Raw genomic sequence first — 18,114 nt, 5'->3', positions numbered from 1 at the left:
AGTATGTATCTATTAAATATTTAGCACAATTTAGATTTAACTATGACCGAGTTTGTTTTCAATACTTTTGCGGGATTTTTGTAAATCGTGGAAATACTTTTTTGCTTTGACGATTTTTGTTTTAAGCAATAGAAGCTGTATTCTTCAAAAATCTGTATTTTGTTCAAAGACTCGTTATTTGATAATTCTGCATGTAACTTGAAGTTCTATGATGACTCGACCGTTAATGTTCAAGGGAAATATTTATACACTGTGGAATGGGGTATACATATATAACACACCAATGATGACAGGGTTGTGCAGGATAACAATATTGTAATTTTGCTTAATTTGAACCTCTGGGCGACTTCTACCAACTTAACCAATTTATTCACCGCGCTCACCGCGAAGCATTCCACGGTCAGCATGAAAAATTACGTTAAAGAAAACTGGGACTGTGTACCAGTTTTGGATATTTTATTGACAACGACAACAGTTTTTAAACAGCCACAACCAATGGAAATTTGATTTGATGTGTGCTGGGAATCGCGCATACATTGTATGGTTAAAGGTATAACTTTTTTTTAAAATGTGAAAACGGTTTGTTTAGAAAATAAGTAATTAATCGTCACCGAGAATAAAATCAATATCAATATTTATAAGGAAAGTCAACCAAGCAAGACCCAACCATGAATGTTTTCGATTGCTATAAAAAGGACGCCACTTTTCATCTCGACCTGTATACCTATTTGGCCTTCAGTACGCAGAAGAGATTAAAATCTTACTTGAAATCTTACCGAGGCGGGTTATAATGAAGGTTGCCGATGATAAAAAGTTAGTTGCACAACCTGGAACGTACAACGGATTTAGAACTCTTTTAAAAATGTATATGTGCAAAGGGTCTTCAGAAAAGAGCGAAACTGAGACTTATCTTTGGAATACATCTTATCCAAAGGAACTGCTTTTCATGTAAAAATTATGTTGAAGATGAATTCCATTTTATTTTAGTGTGTCCAGTATATATTGAATACCGTCAAAAATACATTAAAAAGTATTTTTATGAGAAACCATCGATGTTCGAGCTGTTGCAATTGTTTAATAACGAAAATTTTAAAGACATGTGTAACCTCGGCAAATACATTTATTATAGTATGAAATTAAGAAACGATATATGTAATTAAGGTTAGATGTTGTCCTTTTTTTATTTTTTTCGCCTTTACTTATGTCAATTTTTCATATTTATGTATGTACAATGTAATAGGATCTCCTGTAAAATACCAACTTCTGTACTTTAATATGTTTAATTTGTAAAATCTGATGAGCTGCAAAGCTTAAAGAAATAAAGAATGAAATGAAAAGAAAGAAATGAAATCTAATGAAATGGCCACTCTACCATTTGGTCTGATATTTCAAAGGCTTACAAACCCACCAATTGCTAAAATTTCATTAAAGTTTTTAATAATTTTAAATGCTATATTAATTTGAAATTTTTAGTACTCAGTTTATGGTCTTCCGGGAAATGAAGGTCAGTGGCGTCGGAAACAAATTGAAAGTGGGGGGGGGGGGGGGGCTAGATTCATCAGAAATTTTGACAAGCAACCAAAAAAAAGCAAGAAAAAGAAAAAAAGTGGCCAAGCTTCAATGTATCAGCTCACATAAACCCTATGAAAAATCGTAGTATATATAGGTATCATCAAACAGATTACTATATTGCTTTATACAGTGACATTATTCAGTAATAAAAATAGACAGATCGATGGGTCGTTTTTCTTCAACACATCTATTACCTTATTTATTCCAGTTACATAGTTGACAGCTATAATGAAAAACAAACACTTTACAAAACACGAGTTTTAAGTAACTTGATATTGTCCGCATCAAGAACACTCATATTACAGATGTATTTGTAATACCAGTATATTTACTCTGTTAAATCTATTCTAGTTTTAGAATCACGTTTTCTTTTGTTTTAATATTCCTAAAATTACATTACATAATACACGAATTCTCTCACAACTTTGTTTTCTTGCCACTTCTAGCTCATTGTCTGGGATTACCCTTATGTGAGAATTTACAAATGTAAATACGTCCATGTAGGGAAGGAAATAATAAGGTAAACGATATTCCTTGGCGAACGCCTGTAGCTTTTCATATATCTTAATAGTCAATTCTAGCAAAGTAAATGTATTCGATTTGTCTTCTCGTAAAACATAAAATAAACAGGTTTTTAACATATAACTTGAAATCTCGTCTGAGGCAGATACGACATCACCACCCTCCCATTCAATATCATCTTCTTCTCTTTCTTCGTCATCGTCTTCTTCATAATCTTTTTCCTCACCGCCTTCTTCATCATCTTTATCGTTTTCAATCGAACAATCTTTCTCGTCCATTTCCTCTTCAATCGAACAATCGTCCTCTTCATCGTTATCAACTGAACAATCTTTCTCATCCATTTCCTCTTCAATCGAACAATCGTCCTCTTCATCGTTATCAATTGAACAAACTTTCTCGTTATCTTCATCAACCCTTACGAAATCTCTCTCATTATCTTCATTATCATCAGTAGATAAACCATCCTCTCCTTCTGATAGACTGTTTTCTTCACTACATGCCAAGTTTGTTTCGTCATCTAGAGTTTCTGTCTCTTCATAAATATCTTTCTTTTCTGATTCATTAGTCTCGTCCATTTCAGCGGAATTAGGCTCAATCTCATAAGGTTTAAAATAGATCAGTTTGTGTTTTTCACTTTCATAAACTGAAGTTTTACAGTTCATTCCCATTTGTGCATCAAAGTATATTTTCTTCTTCTTTATGGATTGGTCCTTTGGGGTGAATAACTTACGAACATTGTAACTGCCGTCAATTTCCATAATCCATGGCGAAACACCGTTGTGCTCCCTTTGCTGTTCGTTTGTTTTTAAGTCCCCAGATTGTTTTTCAGACACGTTGCTTTGTACAATAGACATTAAACATTTATCAGAGTCCTTCTCCGTGACAGTTCCGACTTCTTCATTTGTATGGGTCTTAATACTCCTTTTAACTTGTCTTTCATCTGATTTCTGTAGCATTGACTCGTCTAAAATTCTAAACTCTGGAGATTCAAACTTTTCAAAGTTATCTTCATTAAACTGCACTTTAGGGGAGAAGTTAATGCTCTTTAAAATTTTTGCTGCCGCGTAGCTCTCAATACATATCTGCGGAAGACTTCTCAGGTACTGTTTCTCCATCAAGGAACTTGATATCCTCACCAAATGCTCGTTGTCTTTGTCTTTCCATTGACTGCATTCTGGTGAGTGAAAAATCAAAAGAAACTGTTCACCATCAGGACATATGGGTATATCTGTAATGGACTCCTTTGGTCTCCAGTCTGGCATCAATACACCGGGAACAATATCCACACCCACAATCATATGCTTCATGATGCTACCAAACCAGTGAAGTTCAAGCTTTAAAATCGGTTTGTCGGTTGGGTACCCGAGAAGACCGTCAAAATACAAATGTTTAAACGTCCACACCTCAGGTTCGTTTAGAGCTGCGGTAATAAGGTCCTGAAAAGCACCTCGAATTAGATGTGCTGAGAGAATTGTTCCATCAAGAAATGTTTGTAACTTTTGCAAGTCTTCACAGGAATTGGAGATTGCCTCTAAACGAACGAATCCACTATTTAAAATTTCGTCATCCTGGCATGGTATGCAAAGCTTTGAAAAGTTATCCAAGCAAAATACGAAATCAAATTCGGCGGGATCGCCAATTTTTGTGCCTTCGGCCGAGCTTCCGGTTGGGTAAACTGTACAAGAGAAAAGTGGATTGATCCTGCCAACAACTGTCGCTATCTTTTGCATTAGAGTTGTGACTTCAGACGTGATCTGCCTCGTTTCGGGTCTCAGTGACGTCATCCCAAGCCTTGAAGAACTGATTAGCGACGTCAAAAGAATAGCTGGATCATCATTTATCCCTACAGTGTCTTTCAAGACGAATTTCATATTTTCTGTCTCTTCTTGATTTATGAAAAGTCTGCAGTACTTTGTTTCATAACCAGGTTCACTGATCTCTGAATCTGGTTTACCAAGGAGACCGTATATATGATCGTTACCCACATGCAATGCTAGATCTAGTGGTGTAAAACCATTGTTATCTTGGGCATCCAGATTTGCCCCATGTTGAATGAGTGCTCTGATCATTGCTATTTCCCCGTACCACGCGGCATAGTGAAGTACAGAAGAACCATGTACGTCTACAGAGCTGCAGTCTACTCCAGCAGCGAGAAAATTCTCAAAAACCGGTAAATGCTCGGAAAAATTCTGAGAGATGACAATGCTTGACGAGGGAAGATCTTCAGGGGTATACAGGGCGATGTTTGTGATTGGACTTCTTCCAAATTTGTCTTTTATGCAGAAATTCGCGCCATACTGTTTCAGCAATTCAAAACAACTGTTTGTGAAGACTCGAAAAATACAGGTTTGGCCAAATATGTCTGTTTGATTCGGGTTCGCCCCTGCCTTTAATAGAATCTCAGCGATTTCGGAACGTCTCCTTAATATCGTCTCCATGAGGGGCGTTGTTCCTATTTTGGACGAAGTGTTTACATCGCTACCACAGTCAACCATTAGTTGGACTGTATCAGCAGAGCAGGACGAGTTTCCGATATACGTATAGAATGCTGAGTAGTCATTGTTTTCTTTTTGATTTAACAATGCAGGGGCGTTGAAACTCAATATTTCCCCGCGAAGTAAACTCTGAATGAAGTTCTCTTTCTCTCTCAGTATTTCCCGGTAATTCTCCTTTTCTTTGACATGATCACTGAAATCTGACATAAACATATGAAACAGCGAGTACCCATCATTGTCCTGTGTAGTCATTTGGTAATCCTTTCCATGAGTTAGTAGGTATCTAATAATCTCAGGAATAGATTCTAAGTAGTTGTTAATCACCGAATGAAGAGGAGTTTCACCATTGTTGTTTTGTAGGTTGATGTCTGCCCCGCCGTTAATAAGGATCTGAATTCCTCGTTTTACTTCCTCCAAGTCTGTGAATGTATTAGAATTCAGAAGACAATGTAACACAGTATTCCCATTCTTATCCTTGAGATTTACTTCAGAGTCAAAGTTTCCATCCAGCAAAGCATTCTCGAGATAGACTATATCGTTTTCTTCTGCGGCTTTGTGAAGGGAGATCCTCCTATAAACAACCTGCACCGCCATGTTCTTAATATGCTGTTGCGATGTGATATTTAAAAATTTAAGGACATAGCGAAATCACCCAGTCGATGTTTTGAGCAATGATCGATCGAGCGTGAAACACATGTATGTCTCCAACTATTTCCCCTAAAATAAAAATTAAATCTAAAGGCCCGACAATTGTCACATTTTGGTTCTGCTATGCTTCAGAGAAAAGGTCTGAGTTGTATGTAGACTGATGTTTTATTAAAATAAGCATTTTGTAATTGTTGATTAAGTATGGAATATTGATAAATTGATGTTGATGTTTAACTGATCATAAAAAGAAAAGTAACGGGTGTTGTCAGAGTATCCAAAAGGGCCGACCCGTCAGTTGATTTGTCATATTTACATGTTTATGCTGGGAATTTAGACGTGACACTTCTCCGGAGTCTAGTACAGATATGGCGACTAAAATCGATCCCGTTACAAGTAGTCTGTCATATCTGGATCAATAAACAGCAACACTAAAACATTGTAAGCAGGGATATAGTATTGCCTGATTCCGTTGTCACCCAGCAACTCGAAGAACACTATATATATGGGGTTAAATTTCAAATGCATTGGCGGTTGCGAGAGTAACATCTTACAGCAGGCACGTAGTATGGTATCGTTTTTTGAAAGTAGGGGGTCAGACTTACCCCAAAAAATCTCGATGAGCAAAAAAAAAAAAAAAAAAAAAAAGGCGGGGGGGGGGGCAAATTTTAAACTTGACATGTCCCAAAATCATTCAATTTCACTTGTTACATTTCCTTTCACTTCAATTTTTACTTGCTCTCAAAAGTAGGGGGGCAAGTCCATGTATTTCACTTTTTTATATGAAAAATGTTCGCTGCTTGAAAAGTGGGAGCCAGTCCCCCACCGATGCTACGTAAATGGTTTTAACACAGTATTCTTCTTACCTAAGAGTATACTTTAACGATTGTGTTCTGTCAACGGCAAAATCTGACAATGAATGCTATAAAAAGTTTAACGTTACAAGGTACGAAGAAGTATGGTAATTAAGCTACAGTGCAATGTAGATGCTCCATGCCGACAAAAGCACCAAAAAATTATCTAAAATAGAATCTAGATTCAATTTGCAAAAAAATAAAAATTATTATACGAGATATTGTGACGTAATCTTTTAAGTTCCTGCTTTCATTAGTGAACTGTTGCCGTCTAATAACAAGTTTCTTTAACTACTATGTATATACATGTACATGTAAAAACATGTAACTTTGTGCATTTCGTATTACATTTCGAAAAGATTAGATGAACGTATGGATAAATTAACTGCATGATAAGATATGAAGATGTTGATATAGTGTTTTCATTCGTGTATTAAAGAACTTGTAACTAGCTCAGAGCAGCCAATTAGAGGCCATAGAATGACGACAAACCCTGGTTTAACAACAATTTGATAAAGTATAATAATGTATAGAATTTATCACTGTTTTATAAGTTTGTATACATGTACATTCAAGGCTGTAATATATTTAATCAGTAAATAAATTTGTATAGTAGTAAAAAAACAAAACCAAAAAGAAAAAACAGAAAAAAGAAACAAAGTAAAGGCTAGAAAAAAAATGAATATTAGGCTATGCATTTTCATTAGGAGAAAACCAATAATTATATTTTTGTCAAAGTTCAAACAAAGAATAACAGCAAAGGTTTTGTAAGAACGCATTTTTTGTAACTATGATATCACAATTATGTAAGGAGAACTTACGTAGGTAGACATTCCGGTTTATATCTAAACATGACGGTACTATGTAAGGATGTGCGCGATTCATAAGTAAATCGATGGATCGAGATGAAATAAACTAATTGATAAAAAGCTACCGGGTATTTGCATTTTTATTTTGTATATAAAAAAAACATCAAACGACGAAGTACATGTGAACAATGTACATGTACAACTAAACTACATTGTAATGTCACATCTTTGTTTGAGATTTTTTATTTTCTTTCAAAGAAATCATAATGTTGTTTTACTAAGATTTGTGGGTTTTGGTTGTAGACAGCGTGCTTTCAAATTTTAATATTCTCCGTGCATTAGAAATAAAAGTAAATAAAAAATTCACAGGTTGGCCTATGAAAAAAAATGAGTAAAATTATTTTATATGTTTTAACAAAAATGACCATTTTCCTTTTATCATAATAAGAAAATTGCTAGTTAGTTTATTCTCAATTATGAAATATCAAGGTGATGTGTTTAATCAGCTTAATTTGATCGGGATCGGAATCGCGGTTAAATAATTTGTGACGTCACTCACATCTTGCCTGGGAAACCCCAAAGGCGAAAAGGGAAGATAGAGTTCCTTGTTGTTTAGTTCAAGTATTTTAAAATCGGAAACAGTACATAAGCGTGAGTATACATTTATTTACTGCATACTTTCGCACTTTTAATTTGTGGTGACATTAATGTATGCAGTGGTGTAGACCAAAGATTTCTCGCAGAGTAGGAAGTTGACTGACACCTTAACAGCGTTGACCTGTCTCTGAACCTTGGCCTCCCTATTAAAATTTACGTAGATTTTTAGTATTCACAATTATATTAATCTTACAAGATTAGATAATATGTTAAATGTTATTTTACAATTTTCGAAAATTCGAAAAGAAATTATTACAGTATGTCAGCTTTTTTTTTTGTATAATAACACCTGATCCAGATTTAAAAAGGTGATATCATTTTTCCCTTGTCTATTTGTATATATTACACTCTTTTCTTTATTATTTTTTGTTATTGTTCCTGTTTTGAATTTCTTCGATACGATAGTTACTGTACATCTTTGATGTCAGTATCTCATGATCTGTTATAAAATTGCATTGCGCAATACATACATAAAACACATAGTCATACATTCATATATATACAGCACTGATCAGACCAAACCTAACAGAAAGTAACCTGGGTTTACTAGAGTGGACCCAGAGTAAACCCAAAGTAAATCCAGAGTGGACACAGAGAGTAAACCACCCTGATCAGAAGTATACCCCTGAAAGCAGAGGCTACATGTGTATTTGAAATATATGATTGGCTGGAATTACAGGCAGTTAGATGATAAGATAAAAGACAAGTCTGCTTCTGTGCGTACAATTTACCCCAAAACCAAATCCTGAGTAAACCCAAAGTAAACCAAAAGTAATATCTTGATTACAATGGATATATTTCAATTTAATTTGTAAATCCCAGTCATTATTTTTTAATTATTTTAACCGTGATATTTCAAATAATCGGATATCTCGAAGTTTTAAACAGTCCCATCTAGTTCGAGATAAGGAAGTATGACTGCATATATCAAGTGAAGTTGTACCCAAAATGACTCATACCCAAACAGACTTGTAATCAAATGGTCTTGTTGTACCTAAAACTCTGTAGTCCACTCGAATCCAAACATTTGATTATAACTTTAAAAGTCGACTCGTACCCAGTATGTATAATCCAGCTAGTAGAAATGTCAATTGGTTTTACAAAACATTCATGCAAGTCACTGAGAAGATGTGGTTGAAATTTTCAAAGAAATCTGAGACAGTTTTCATAAAGTGCAAAAATAATTACAAGGGACTCCTGTCTATCTCATCATTAGCATTAAATTTCCACTTATTCATGCATTTCCAAAAACTCATATGATTTTATTGGTGTAAACAAATATTTTGATTTGACATATTTCTCTTCATGATGTAATCATGCAGGGTTACATATGGGCAGCAGGAAAGGTAAAAAAGACTTAAATTTGAAACAAACGACTGATTTTTAAAAGCATACTGAAATACGAAACAGACCAATAGCTATTAACAAATTCAACAGACTCATTTGCAGAATCAACAGATTTCAATGCAAAACAAATGATCACCAATGCAAAGCCAACAGTAATTTGCTAAATTGACGCTACCCAAAGTTACAGTTCTTATTTATATCCAATGTTCAGACATTAAAAAAAGTACTGTACTACCGTATGTATAGGGTGATACCTTAGATCTTCATCACTAAAATCTTTGATATAGCAGATTTGACAAGGAGCTAATTCCACTAATGCTATTTCTTTAGTGTATTAATTAAAAGGTAACTTTTTGATATTTCTAAGAGGTACCAGTAATTAAAATGCCCCCCCCCCCCAAAAAAAAATGATATGTTGTCACAATCAATGCAAACAATGATTTTAACTTTCCAGAAATACAAAACTAGGAGTGATTGGATAACCCAAAATGACTGTACATCAACAATATATGTGCTTATTTTGTATAGGAAATACATTATACTTGGTGAACACTTAAAAGTTTTGTGGAGTGTATATTATTCAAACACCAAGTTAACTTGTTTTCTTTCTTAACAGGTTTGAATTATGTCGGCTCCAGCAATGCCTCCACCTTCCTACAACCAGGCTGCAGGTAATAATCAATAAACTAGATTATTTTGAATGTAAGAAAAAGTTACATTTTGAAAAGACATTTGAAACAGATGATACTTTTAGATAATTCATTTAAATTAGATTGAGGTGGCATAAAGAAATTACCTTTGTAATATTAAACCGAACATTAACTCGTTTATTATTTTAATTATACTTTGTCCTGAGAGTCTTCTGCATCACTTTTATGTATTTTTCAAAAGATAATATATACATACATACTGAAAATCAGGTTAAATCTTCAGAAGCAGGGTTGGCAAAAAAGTGGAGAAAACTCATATTTCCCAGCTGGATGGTAGGAAATACTGGAAAATAAAGTTTAGCTGCATACTCTATACTTTTAGTCATATCTTTTGGAATGTAGAAAGTGCTAAGTTTTGTCATGAAAAGTGATTTTTTCTTTTGTTCATACACACAGAGCCAGTATGTCTATTATGATGCATTTACTGCAGTAACCTTTTAATCACAAAAGAACAAAAACAAAAGTTTCTTTCCAATACTTACAAAAATTTAAATTATCTTTCAGGCTACCCACCAGATGACTCAAAAAATCAGGGTGGATATCCACCACAAGCGGGATATCCACCTCAGGCAGGATATCCACCTCAGGCAGGATATCCACCACAGGCAGGATATCCACCCCAAACAGGTGGCTACCCTCCTCAATATGGAGCAGGGTATAATCAGCCAACTAATTATGGTATGTTTGAGTTTTTTCTTTGTCAAGCACAATTTTTCCATTTAACATTTGAGTTTGTCGTTTAATGAACAGAAGTTGATAATTTCTGATTTTAGGCTATGGAAGTCCTGAACCAGAATCTCGTGACCCCGAGCCAACATTTGTTGGGGGGAGCTTCAGTGATAAAGCAGTAAGACGTGGCTTCATCAGAAAGGTAAAAGGGGTTTTAGAGATCTTGACACACAAGTTAATGGTTCTCTAAAACTTCAGGTCTTTGGTCCATCTATTGATTGTGTGTTCAACTGCAATTCTACATCAACATGAGTACTATAGTAATTCAGTTTATTAAAAATGAAATTTATTTCTGAGTTTATATTTCTATAAAGAAAAAGATTTGTGATTTGCGTATTACATTGTATATCTTTTTACCCTAGGTGTACCTGGTACTGATGGTACAGTTGTTGGTGACTTTTGGATTTGCTTTCATGTTTTCTTATGTGTAAGTAAAACATTATCAGTATAAGTATGAGATAGACCAAATGTTTGAATTATTTCATGGGATGAGTACTAATATATATAAGTTCAATGTACTCACAAAAAACTATCGGTATTGGGTCCTATGCATAAGTTTGGACCAACAAACTGTTCATTCTATGATTATTCTAAATTTCATACTTTGGATAGACTAATAAATAATAATTACAACTTGCACTGTTCTCAGGAAATGAGCTAAACTGGATTTGGACATTCATATAATCTATAAGATGACAAAGAATGCTCATATTTTGACTGGTTTTTCTTTCAGGAAACCTCTTAAAGAATGGATGCAGACTACTGGAGCTTGGTTCTACTACTTGGGATAGTAAGTCGGTCTTTGATACTTTGTTGTTACCATCTAGGATTTTACTAGTCAAAGTTTAGAGTATTAGTAAAATAAAGGAATAAAGAAATGAACATCTTGTTTGTTTTTACAGTGGGATTTTCCTTGTTACATACTTTGTCCTGGTCTGTGTTCCCTCTGTCAGACGGAAAACCCCAGGAAACTTCATATGCCTGGGAATCTTTGTAAGTTCTTAGAGCAAGCTTCATCCGCTATCATTATTGCTAAAGAAAAGGTTACAATAAATTTCTATTTTTAACATGACATGGTATATTTTTCAGACTATTGCGTTGTCTTGGATGGTTGGAACAATTAGTAGGCAAGTCGTCTTTTAAGAATTCACCCAATGTAGATTAAAGATATTTAATGTTGTTAATTTCCTCTTCATACATACATGTACATGTATTTCATTTGCATAGATATATTTCTTTCTCAGACATTAGATTTAAGATGCAAACATACAAATAGTAAATGTTTTATTTTTTGAAATATTACATGAAAGGTAACACAACTTGTCTTATCTCATAGTGTCTAATGTGTTTGGGGCATATTTCTAATATTTTACATAATGGTGTAAATTTGGTGTTAAATTCATTGAATACTTGGCACTTAAGAAAACAATGAATTTCTTTACTAATTTACTTGCATATGCAGTAGGAATGGGATATCAGTTGCTTGTGTGATTTTGTAGTAACTTTAAATGGATTCTTTTGAGCAGCTTCTACTCCACCAACTCTGTCCTTGTGGCAGCAGGAATCACCGCGGCGGTGTGTCTGTCCATCTCCTTGTTCGCCATCCAGACAAAGGTAGTGTTCTATGTTTTACTGGTAAAATATTTATTTTAAATTTTTAATATTTGATTTGAATGATTGAACTGTTGTGAGTACAGAAAAAGCTTGGTTACCAGGTGAGCTATGCAGCTTCTGCACCATCTTTTTGAAAACATCACAAATATTACCCTATAATTTACAATGCTGAACTAAAAAAATGATAGATGTTTTTCAAGCAATGATAATTATGGTACATGCAAATTCTATGTAGTATTTAGTGACTGTTTTATAGATCAGAATACATTTCTCTGTGTCCTCTGTTGTAGATTGACTTCACCATGTGCTCCGGCCTCCTGTTCGCCCTGGTGATGGTACTTTTCTTTTTCGGCTGGTCTGTCATGATTGTCTACTTCACCGTTGGATACAGCTATGTAAGTCAATTATTCCTCATCTTTTCTAATACATCTACTGATTGAGTTACATATATGTGAACTCACAACTTCATATACCGGTACATGTAAACTGGCATATACCGGTAAGCTACTTGTTATGCTCTGAAATTTGCACCAGCATTAATTATTGAAATAATTTAATAATTGAATGGAGCATTGATATTGGAAACAGTTATACATGTGAAAGTATAGATTAGCTGTAAGGGCCACTGACGCTCTATGTTGGTATTTTTTTCAGATCCTTGACTGTGTCTGGGGAGGACTTGCTGCCCTGGTCTTCTCACTGGTAAGTCTGTGGTCCGATCCAGAAATTACATACTAACTATATATATATATATATATATATATATATATATATATATATATATATATATATATATATATATATATATATATATATATATATATATATATATATATATATATATATATATATATATATATATATATATATAATAGTCTTATCACTGATAAGTCTGTGATCTGCTAGTTCTAAACATAACACAGCTATTGGTGTAATGCATATTTCTAACATCGGAAAGTTTTTAGGTAATCTCATTTTTACATATATTTTGACAGTAAATGATTAGAATATAGCAGGAATCTTCATTAATTAACCCAAAATGTTAAATGTTGGCTTTGTGGTACAAATGTACTAGGACTAAGTATCATTGATGATGCATTCATTGGTGATTAAAAAATTGATTTGAACTGAAAGTAGAAGTACCAGGTATCTACTATAATATATATTATTACATATAATATGAACATGTATTGTATTTATATGCATGCATTTTGTTTTACTTTTCTATGTTCTACCCATAATTATCAGAGGCATTTAAAATGAGTTCAGACAGGATTGTTTGGGAATTGTAAATACCGTAATGTGATCTGATGACTGGGTTCCTTGTGTCTTTGTATTGTTCTAGCTTCTAGTGTTTGACACCCAGATGATTGTGGGTAATAAGAAGCACAAGCTGAGTCCGGAGGAGTATATTTACGGAGCTGTTCAGCTCTACCTCGATGTGGTCAACCTCTTTCTCATTGTTCTCTCCATTTTTGGGAAGAAGAACTAGGTTATTTATTTAGATTTGTGCTCACTTCCTAGATCACTCTTGATATTCAAGGCTGATGGAAAATGTTTCTTCTCTAAATATGTAGGTGTCAAACATTCATGAATAGTGTTCTTCATTTCATTTGTATACTGTTGAATCTGAAATTAGAAAACTGAAAGCACAATTACCGGTAACCATGTTTAAACCCTATTTTTGAAGTTAAACAACATTTTGGATTGAAAAATCCTACTTTTTAACAATACATAAGAATTGGAATAATCTTCAACAACGTAAAGATTCATCCCCTCCTGATGATGGTTAATAAATTTGTTTGAAGGAAAAACAGTCCATAAATGGGACAGAAGAACTATGCATGTACCGGTAGCATTATGCACCAAAATGAACGCATATAATTATCAATAATAAACAGAATAAAATCTAAAAAACTGATATAAATTGTAATGATGAAGAAGTAATTTGTACAATTAAATTGTATTCATAAAGATTTCACATATCAAAAGCTAAAAACAATGTACACTGTACCATAGCATGTATGAATACAAGTACATTGTATGTATTGATTACCGGTACACCTGTCCACAAATTCCAAAGTTTAGTGTTACCTCCTTCAGAGAGATAATCATTTTATATGTACAGATAAAGAAAAAATTTTGATAAGTATTTTTTCTAATTTAAAACAAATAATGGATTAAAATTTGCTGCATCAGTGTATACATGACAGGATCTGATTGCACACAAAATGGTTTATGGAGAAGAAGCAAAAAACCAGTTGAGGCCTTGAGTTCACATTGATGTTGTAGTTTGTTTGGTTCCAGATACTTGAACGATTTTTTGTACATTATCTTTGATATGACTTTTCATGTACTTCTTCAGCTGTTTCATCTTCTGTTTTTGTTTCTGTGGATAATTTTTCAAAAATTTTCTTTTTGATGGTTTTCCACCAAAAATTCTTTTAATTTGCTCCATACAAATGTTTTTTCATTGTTGTTCAACCAATAGAACACTCTATAATGACTGTGTAGATCTATTGTACATGAACTATATCCGATAAAAGCCATACCAAACAGAGTGCATGGAATTCAGTCATAAAGTTTTCAACAAGTTGTATGGACAGACATCAACAACTCTTTTTGGCCTGTCTCTAAGTTTTTTCTTTGATTCTTAAGAAGGAAAACGTCCAGTAATTGCTATTGTTCTTTGAATATTTTGTGGCTGTTGGAGCTTCGTACAGAACATTTCATTACCGTCGTTTTAAATGACATTCCTGAAAGAAATAACATACATAGAAGTCAGAGTTTTAAAGAAATCAAGTTCTGGGACATTATACTTATACATGTACATGACAACGTGTACTCATCTAAGAACTGATAATTTATTTCAGCATTTTAACGAAAAACAAAAAGGGTACTTGCTATTCTGTTTGTTTAAGCTTGGATGTCTTCATTTATTTTCTTATCTTACTTTGAGGAATCGGCATTTCTTTAAAACAGGATTTGAGAGATAAATCATATTCCTAAAATCTGTTGATTTGTCATCATGATAGCATTACCAAGTACTTTGTCTTCTCTATAAAGTTATAGAAGTAGAGGAATATAATGGTACATGTAGTAATTTATGACACGTAATGTTGTAGACTTATCAAACCTTTGTTTGCATACTTTACTCTCAATCACTTCTGTTTAAATCTGTGTATTGAGTATTTGTAAAGTTCAGCTGCCTTTCAGGCTTTGCTGTATACAAAGCTTTTTATCAAAATTAATTGATTATGAAAGATTATTTCATGATAAATTGCGAGATATGCATTTACTGTAATCTTAAAGAGACTGCATGTCCATGTTAAACTAGACCTTAAAATTGTTTTCAATATCAGTTGCACATAGGGTGTCAGAACCAAACAATATTTTTGTTGGGGCATGGTCATGATTTCAGATCAAAATTTTCAAATTTAATTTTGCAATTTTGAATCTCTAAAATGCTTAACTTAAAGTATTTCTAATGCTTGACAAGAACCTGTATATCATCAGAGGTCTTGTTATAAGAGAGATGCAACCCTAAGATACTTTGTTTTGTATCAATAAACAAGGCTTAAAATTCTTTTTTAAAAAGGACCTGAATATGTAATTCAAAAACATTTATATTATTGCTAATATCAATGCATTTGTAGTACGGTATTTTATGGAATGGAAATTTTGTTGCTGTTGTTAATATTTTTACCATTTATTTGTAGTTCCTCATCTATGACACACAGATGGTTGTTGGGGGTAAGAAGCATGAATTGGACCCAGAGGAGTACATTTACGGTGCCCTCCAGATCTACATTGACATCGTCTATCTTTTCCTTATCATTCTTTCCATTTTTGGAAAGAGCAACTAGACAATACTTGAATAGTGATTCCAAGGATTGAACAAATCGGTAGCTTAAAATTTTGAAACCACCCTATCTCATAACTTAAAAGACACAATTTTTTAAAAGATGTAAATAGATTAATATATTTTAGATGTAAATACAAATGGATATGGTATTCATAATTTCTTTGGATTCTCAGTTTTGAAAACTAAAATTGAAATACCCGGTAAGTTAAAATTGTTTGGCAAACAGGCTTTGATGTATAAATGAAAATAAAAGGGTAGTTTTTCTTTTGGCATTTCCACAATTTGAATCACTGGTATAGTAAAGAAAAAAATATTACCTGTAAGAAGAACGTTTTTTTTTTCAGATCCTTATGGGTCAGTTGTATTGTACAAAGTATGTTGCTTAATGTTATCATGTTTACTCGGCATTACCTGTATTAAAGCACGTACTACTGGAAATACAAAGAGGTCCAGATTTTATGTTTTGCATCAGTGTATGTTACATTTAGGCCACAGCTAGCTCTACTTAAATAATTCTGCTTTATTTCATTTCACCGTAACACTTCCTATTACTTGATTAAAATGGCAAATGTACATGTTGATAAGCTGCCTTTTAGTACAAGATTGACATCATTAATGTTTGTAGCTATCAGTCTGAAGATGCATGTATTCTTTCCACTTAGTATTTTATAGTAATGTTACATTTGTTGTATTGTTTTCTGTTGTAAAAACATGTTGGACAATCTGTGTTAAAAGCCTATTTTTTGTGGGTTGTTAGAGAATGTTAATCATTATCTTTATCCGTTTATATTAAAATGCTCATAAATCATTAAATATTGTATTAGATAAATTCTCATTTTGAAAAAATGTTTATAAGGGAATAAAATCCTATCATAGGCCTGAATTTCTAATGAAATTTTATTTGAAAACTGACAGACTTTGGGATACGCATTTGGTGTTCTTAATTTTGATTTTAAAATCGTTCCTTTTCCTTTTTGGAAGAAGGCACATAAGGGTTTTACAACCTATGTGGAACGTAAAATGATTAAATTTTTGTATATTCTTTTATTAAGATGAAAATATGTTGATGCAGAAGTAATCTGCTTTGAATAAATGTTATTAGCTGTTGGAGTCAATTTGGTTACAGTTCAGGCAAAGAAAGGGGTTGTTGAGCCTTAAAATTGTGTGTCTGCTAGCTTATCTGTATTGGGACCCAATACACTATTTACTCACTGTCATTTCCTCAACACTCTATGTTTACAATTTTGTGTGTGATTTGTGGGTAAATTTGTATTTATAGAAGCAGATATTTGTTTTATTTTGTTTTCAATCATTGTCCTTTGCCATGCACATGTTTTTCCTCCAAGTTTATTTTTATCATGACGCTATTAATATCTCTTATATTGTTCTTGTCATAAATCTGGAATAATGTTAATTAGCATTTCCTTGAAGAGACTATAACCAAATTATAATTTTCCCATAAGATCAGGTAATATTTTCCCAATTTTTTAACTGATAGTGTCAAAAACACGTTTTGAGAATTAAAATCTGACCATTTTCGAAATGTAAATTTTGTGCCATTATTTGTCCTAAAATGACAGATATCATTTAAGTGTTGATTTTTAAAGTTCCATGTCATTTAAAATTCTCAGTTAGATCCTTCATAGCCTCTGTTAAATACAGTGTATAATGTGGTTACGTTATAACAATTTTTATGTACATTTGTAGTTGTTTTATGTAATAAATCATTGTTTTCAAAAAATTATATTGGACAGTAATTGTGTTATTCTAATTTAAGAAAAGGGGACTTATATTAACCAATAAATATCTTGTAAAAAATAGGGTATCCTATGTTGATACAAAGCTACAATATACTGGTAAATGTAAAAGATTCAACCTTTTCTCAAAAAATGGTTTTAGTTTTAAGAGTAGACAACAAATAATATCTACTCACTCTAGCTGCAATAATGTACATGAAGCTCTCTCTGATTGTTTATATCTGATGATATTTTAAGGGAGAGGGCTACCTAATTGCAGCTCCATTTACAATGACCCCCTTTCATATATTTTTTTCAAATCTTTAAATCTTCAATTGAAGTCTACATCTGCGCAGTTCTTTAATTGATCAACCATGGAATTTTTCTGTATATACTTGTGTGGTTGCAAGTTGCATATAAAACCTCTTGTTATTGCTTTTTTTTTCATCCTGGACAACAGTTTTGGTCATGCAGCGTTTGGTATAAATAAGTCAGTGCAAAGTTTTTGGTGCAGGTGCCCTTTGATAGCAGTGTCTAAGCTACTACTGGTCCTAACTTC

General features: G+C 33.1%; 2 protein-coding genes across 2 annotated transcripts; one reads left to right on the top strand and one right to left on the bottom strand.

The window, feature by feature from the left end:
* Positions 1-1,223: 1,223 nt before the first annotated feature.
* Positions 1,224-5,217, bottom strand: LOC128165589 (uncharacterized). Its single transcript, XM_052830269.1, has one exon. The coding sequence runs from the start codon at positions 5,181-5,183 to the stop codon at positions 1,932-1,934; it is 3,252 nt and encodes a 1,083-aa protein (XP_052686229.1). The 5' UTR covers positions 5,184-5,217; the 3' UTR covers positions 1,224-1,931.
* Positions 5,218-7,444: 2,227 nt separating this feature from the next.
* Positions 7,445-17,563, top strand: LOC128158582 (protein lifeguard 3-like). The gene is made up of 12 exons (XM_052821522.1): positions 7,445-7,548; positions 9,518-9,572; positions 10,116-10,289; positions 10,385-10,482; positions 10,703-10,767; positions 11,074-11,130; positions 11,243-11,333; positions 11,430-11,467; positions 11,867-11,954; positions 12,245-12,349; positions 12,609-12,656; positions 15,674-17,563. Exons 2-12 carry the CDS (start codon positions 9,527-9,529, stop codon positions 15,818-15,820), a joined length of 957 nt encoding a protein of 318 aa, XP_052677482.1. The 5' UTR covers positions 7,445-7,548; positions 9,518-9,526; the 3' UTR covers positions 15,821-17,563.
* The last annotated feature ends 551 nt before the right edge of the window (positions 17,564-18,114 follow it).

The sequence above is a fragment of the Crassostrea angulata genome, chromosome 1 (assembly GCF_025612915.1).
Source record: "Crassostrea angulata isolate pt1a10 chromosome 1, ASM2561291v2, whole genome shotgun sequence".
NCBI lineage: Eukaryota > Metazoa > Mollusca > Bivalvia > Ostreida > Ostreidae > Magallana > Magallana angulata.
Note: the sequence above shows the minus strand (reverse complement) of the source record. Positions and strands in the feature narration are given on the sequence as shown.

What these genes read in the sequence shown, in the direction of transcription:
- LOC128158582 (XM_052821522.1), top strand. Translation starts at nt 9,527, where the DNA reads ATGTCGGCTCCAGCAATGCCTCCACCTTCCTACAACCAGGCTGCAG. An exon ending in TTCCTACAACCAGGCTGCAG is followed by an intron (nt 9,573 to 10,115) that starts GTAATAATCAAT and finishes ATTATCTTTCAG; the next exon opens with GCTACCCACCAGATGACTCA. An exon ending in TGTTCGCCATCCAGACAAAG is followed by an intron (nt 11,955 to 12,244) that starts GTAGTGTTCTAT and finishes CCTCTGTTGTAG; the next exon opens with ATTGACTTCACCATGTGCTC.
- LOC128165589 (XM_052830269.1), bottom strand. Translation starts at nt 5,183, where the DNA reads ATGGCGGTGCAGGTTGTTTATAGGAGGATCTCCCTTCACAAAGCCGCA.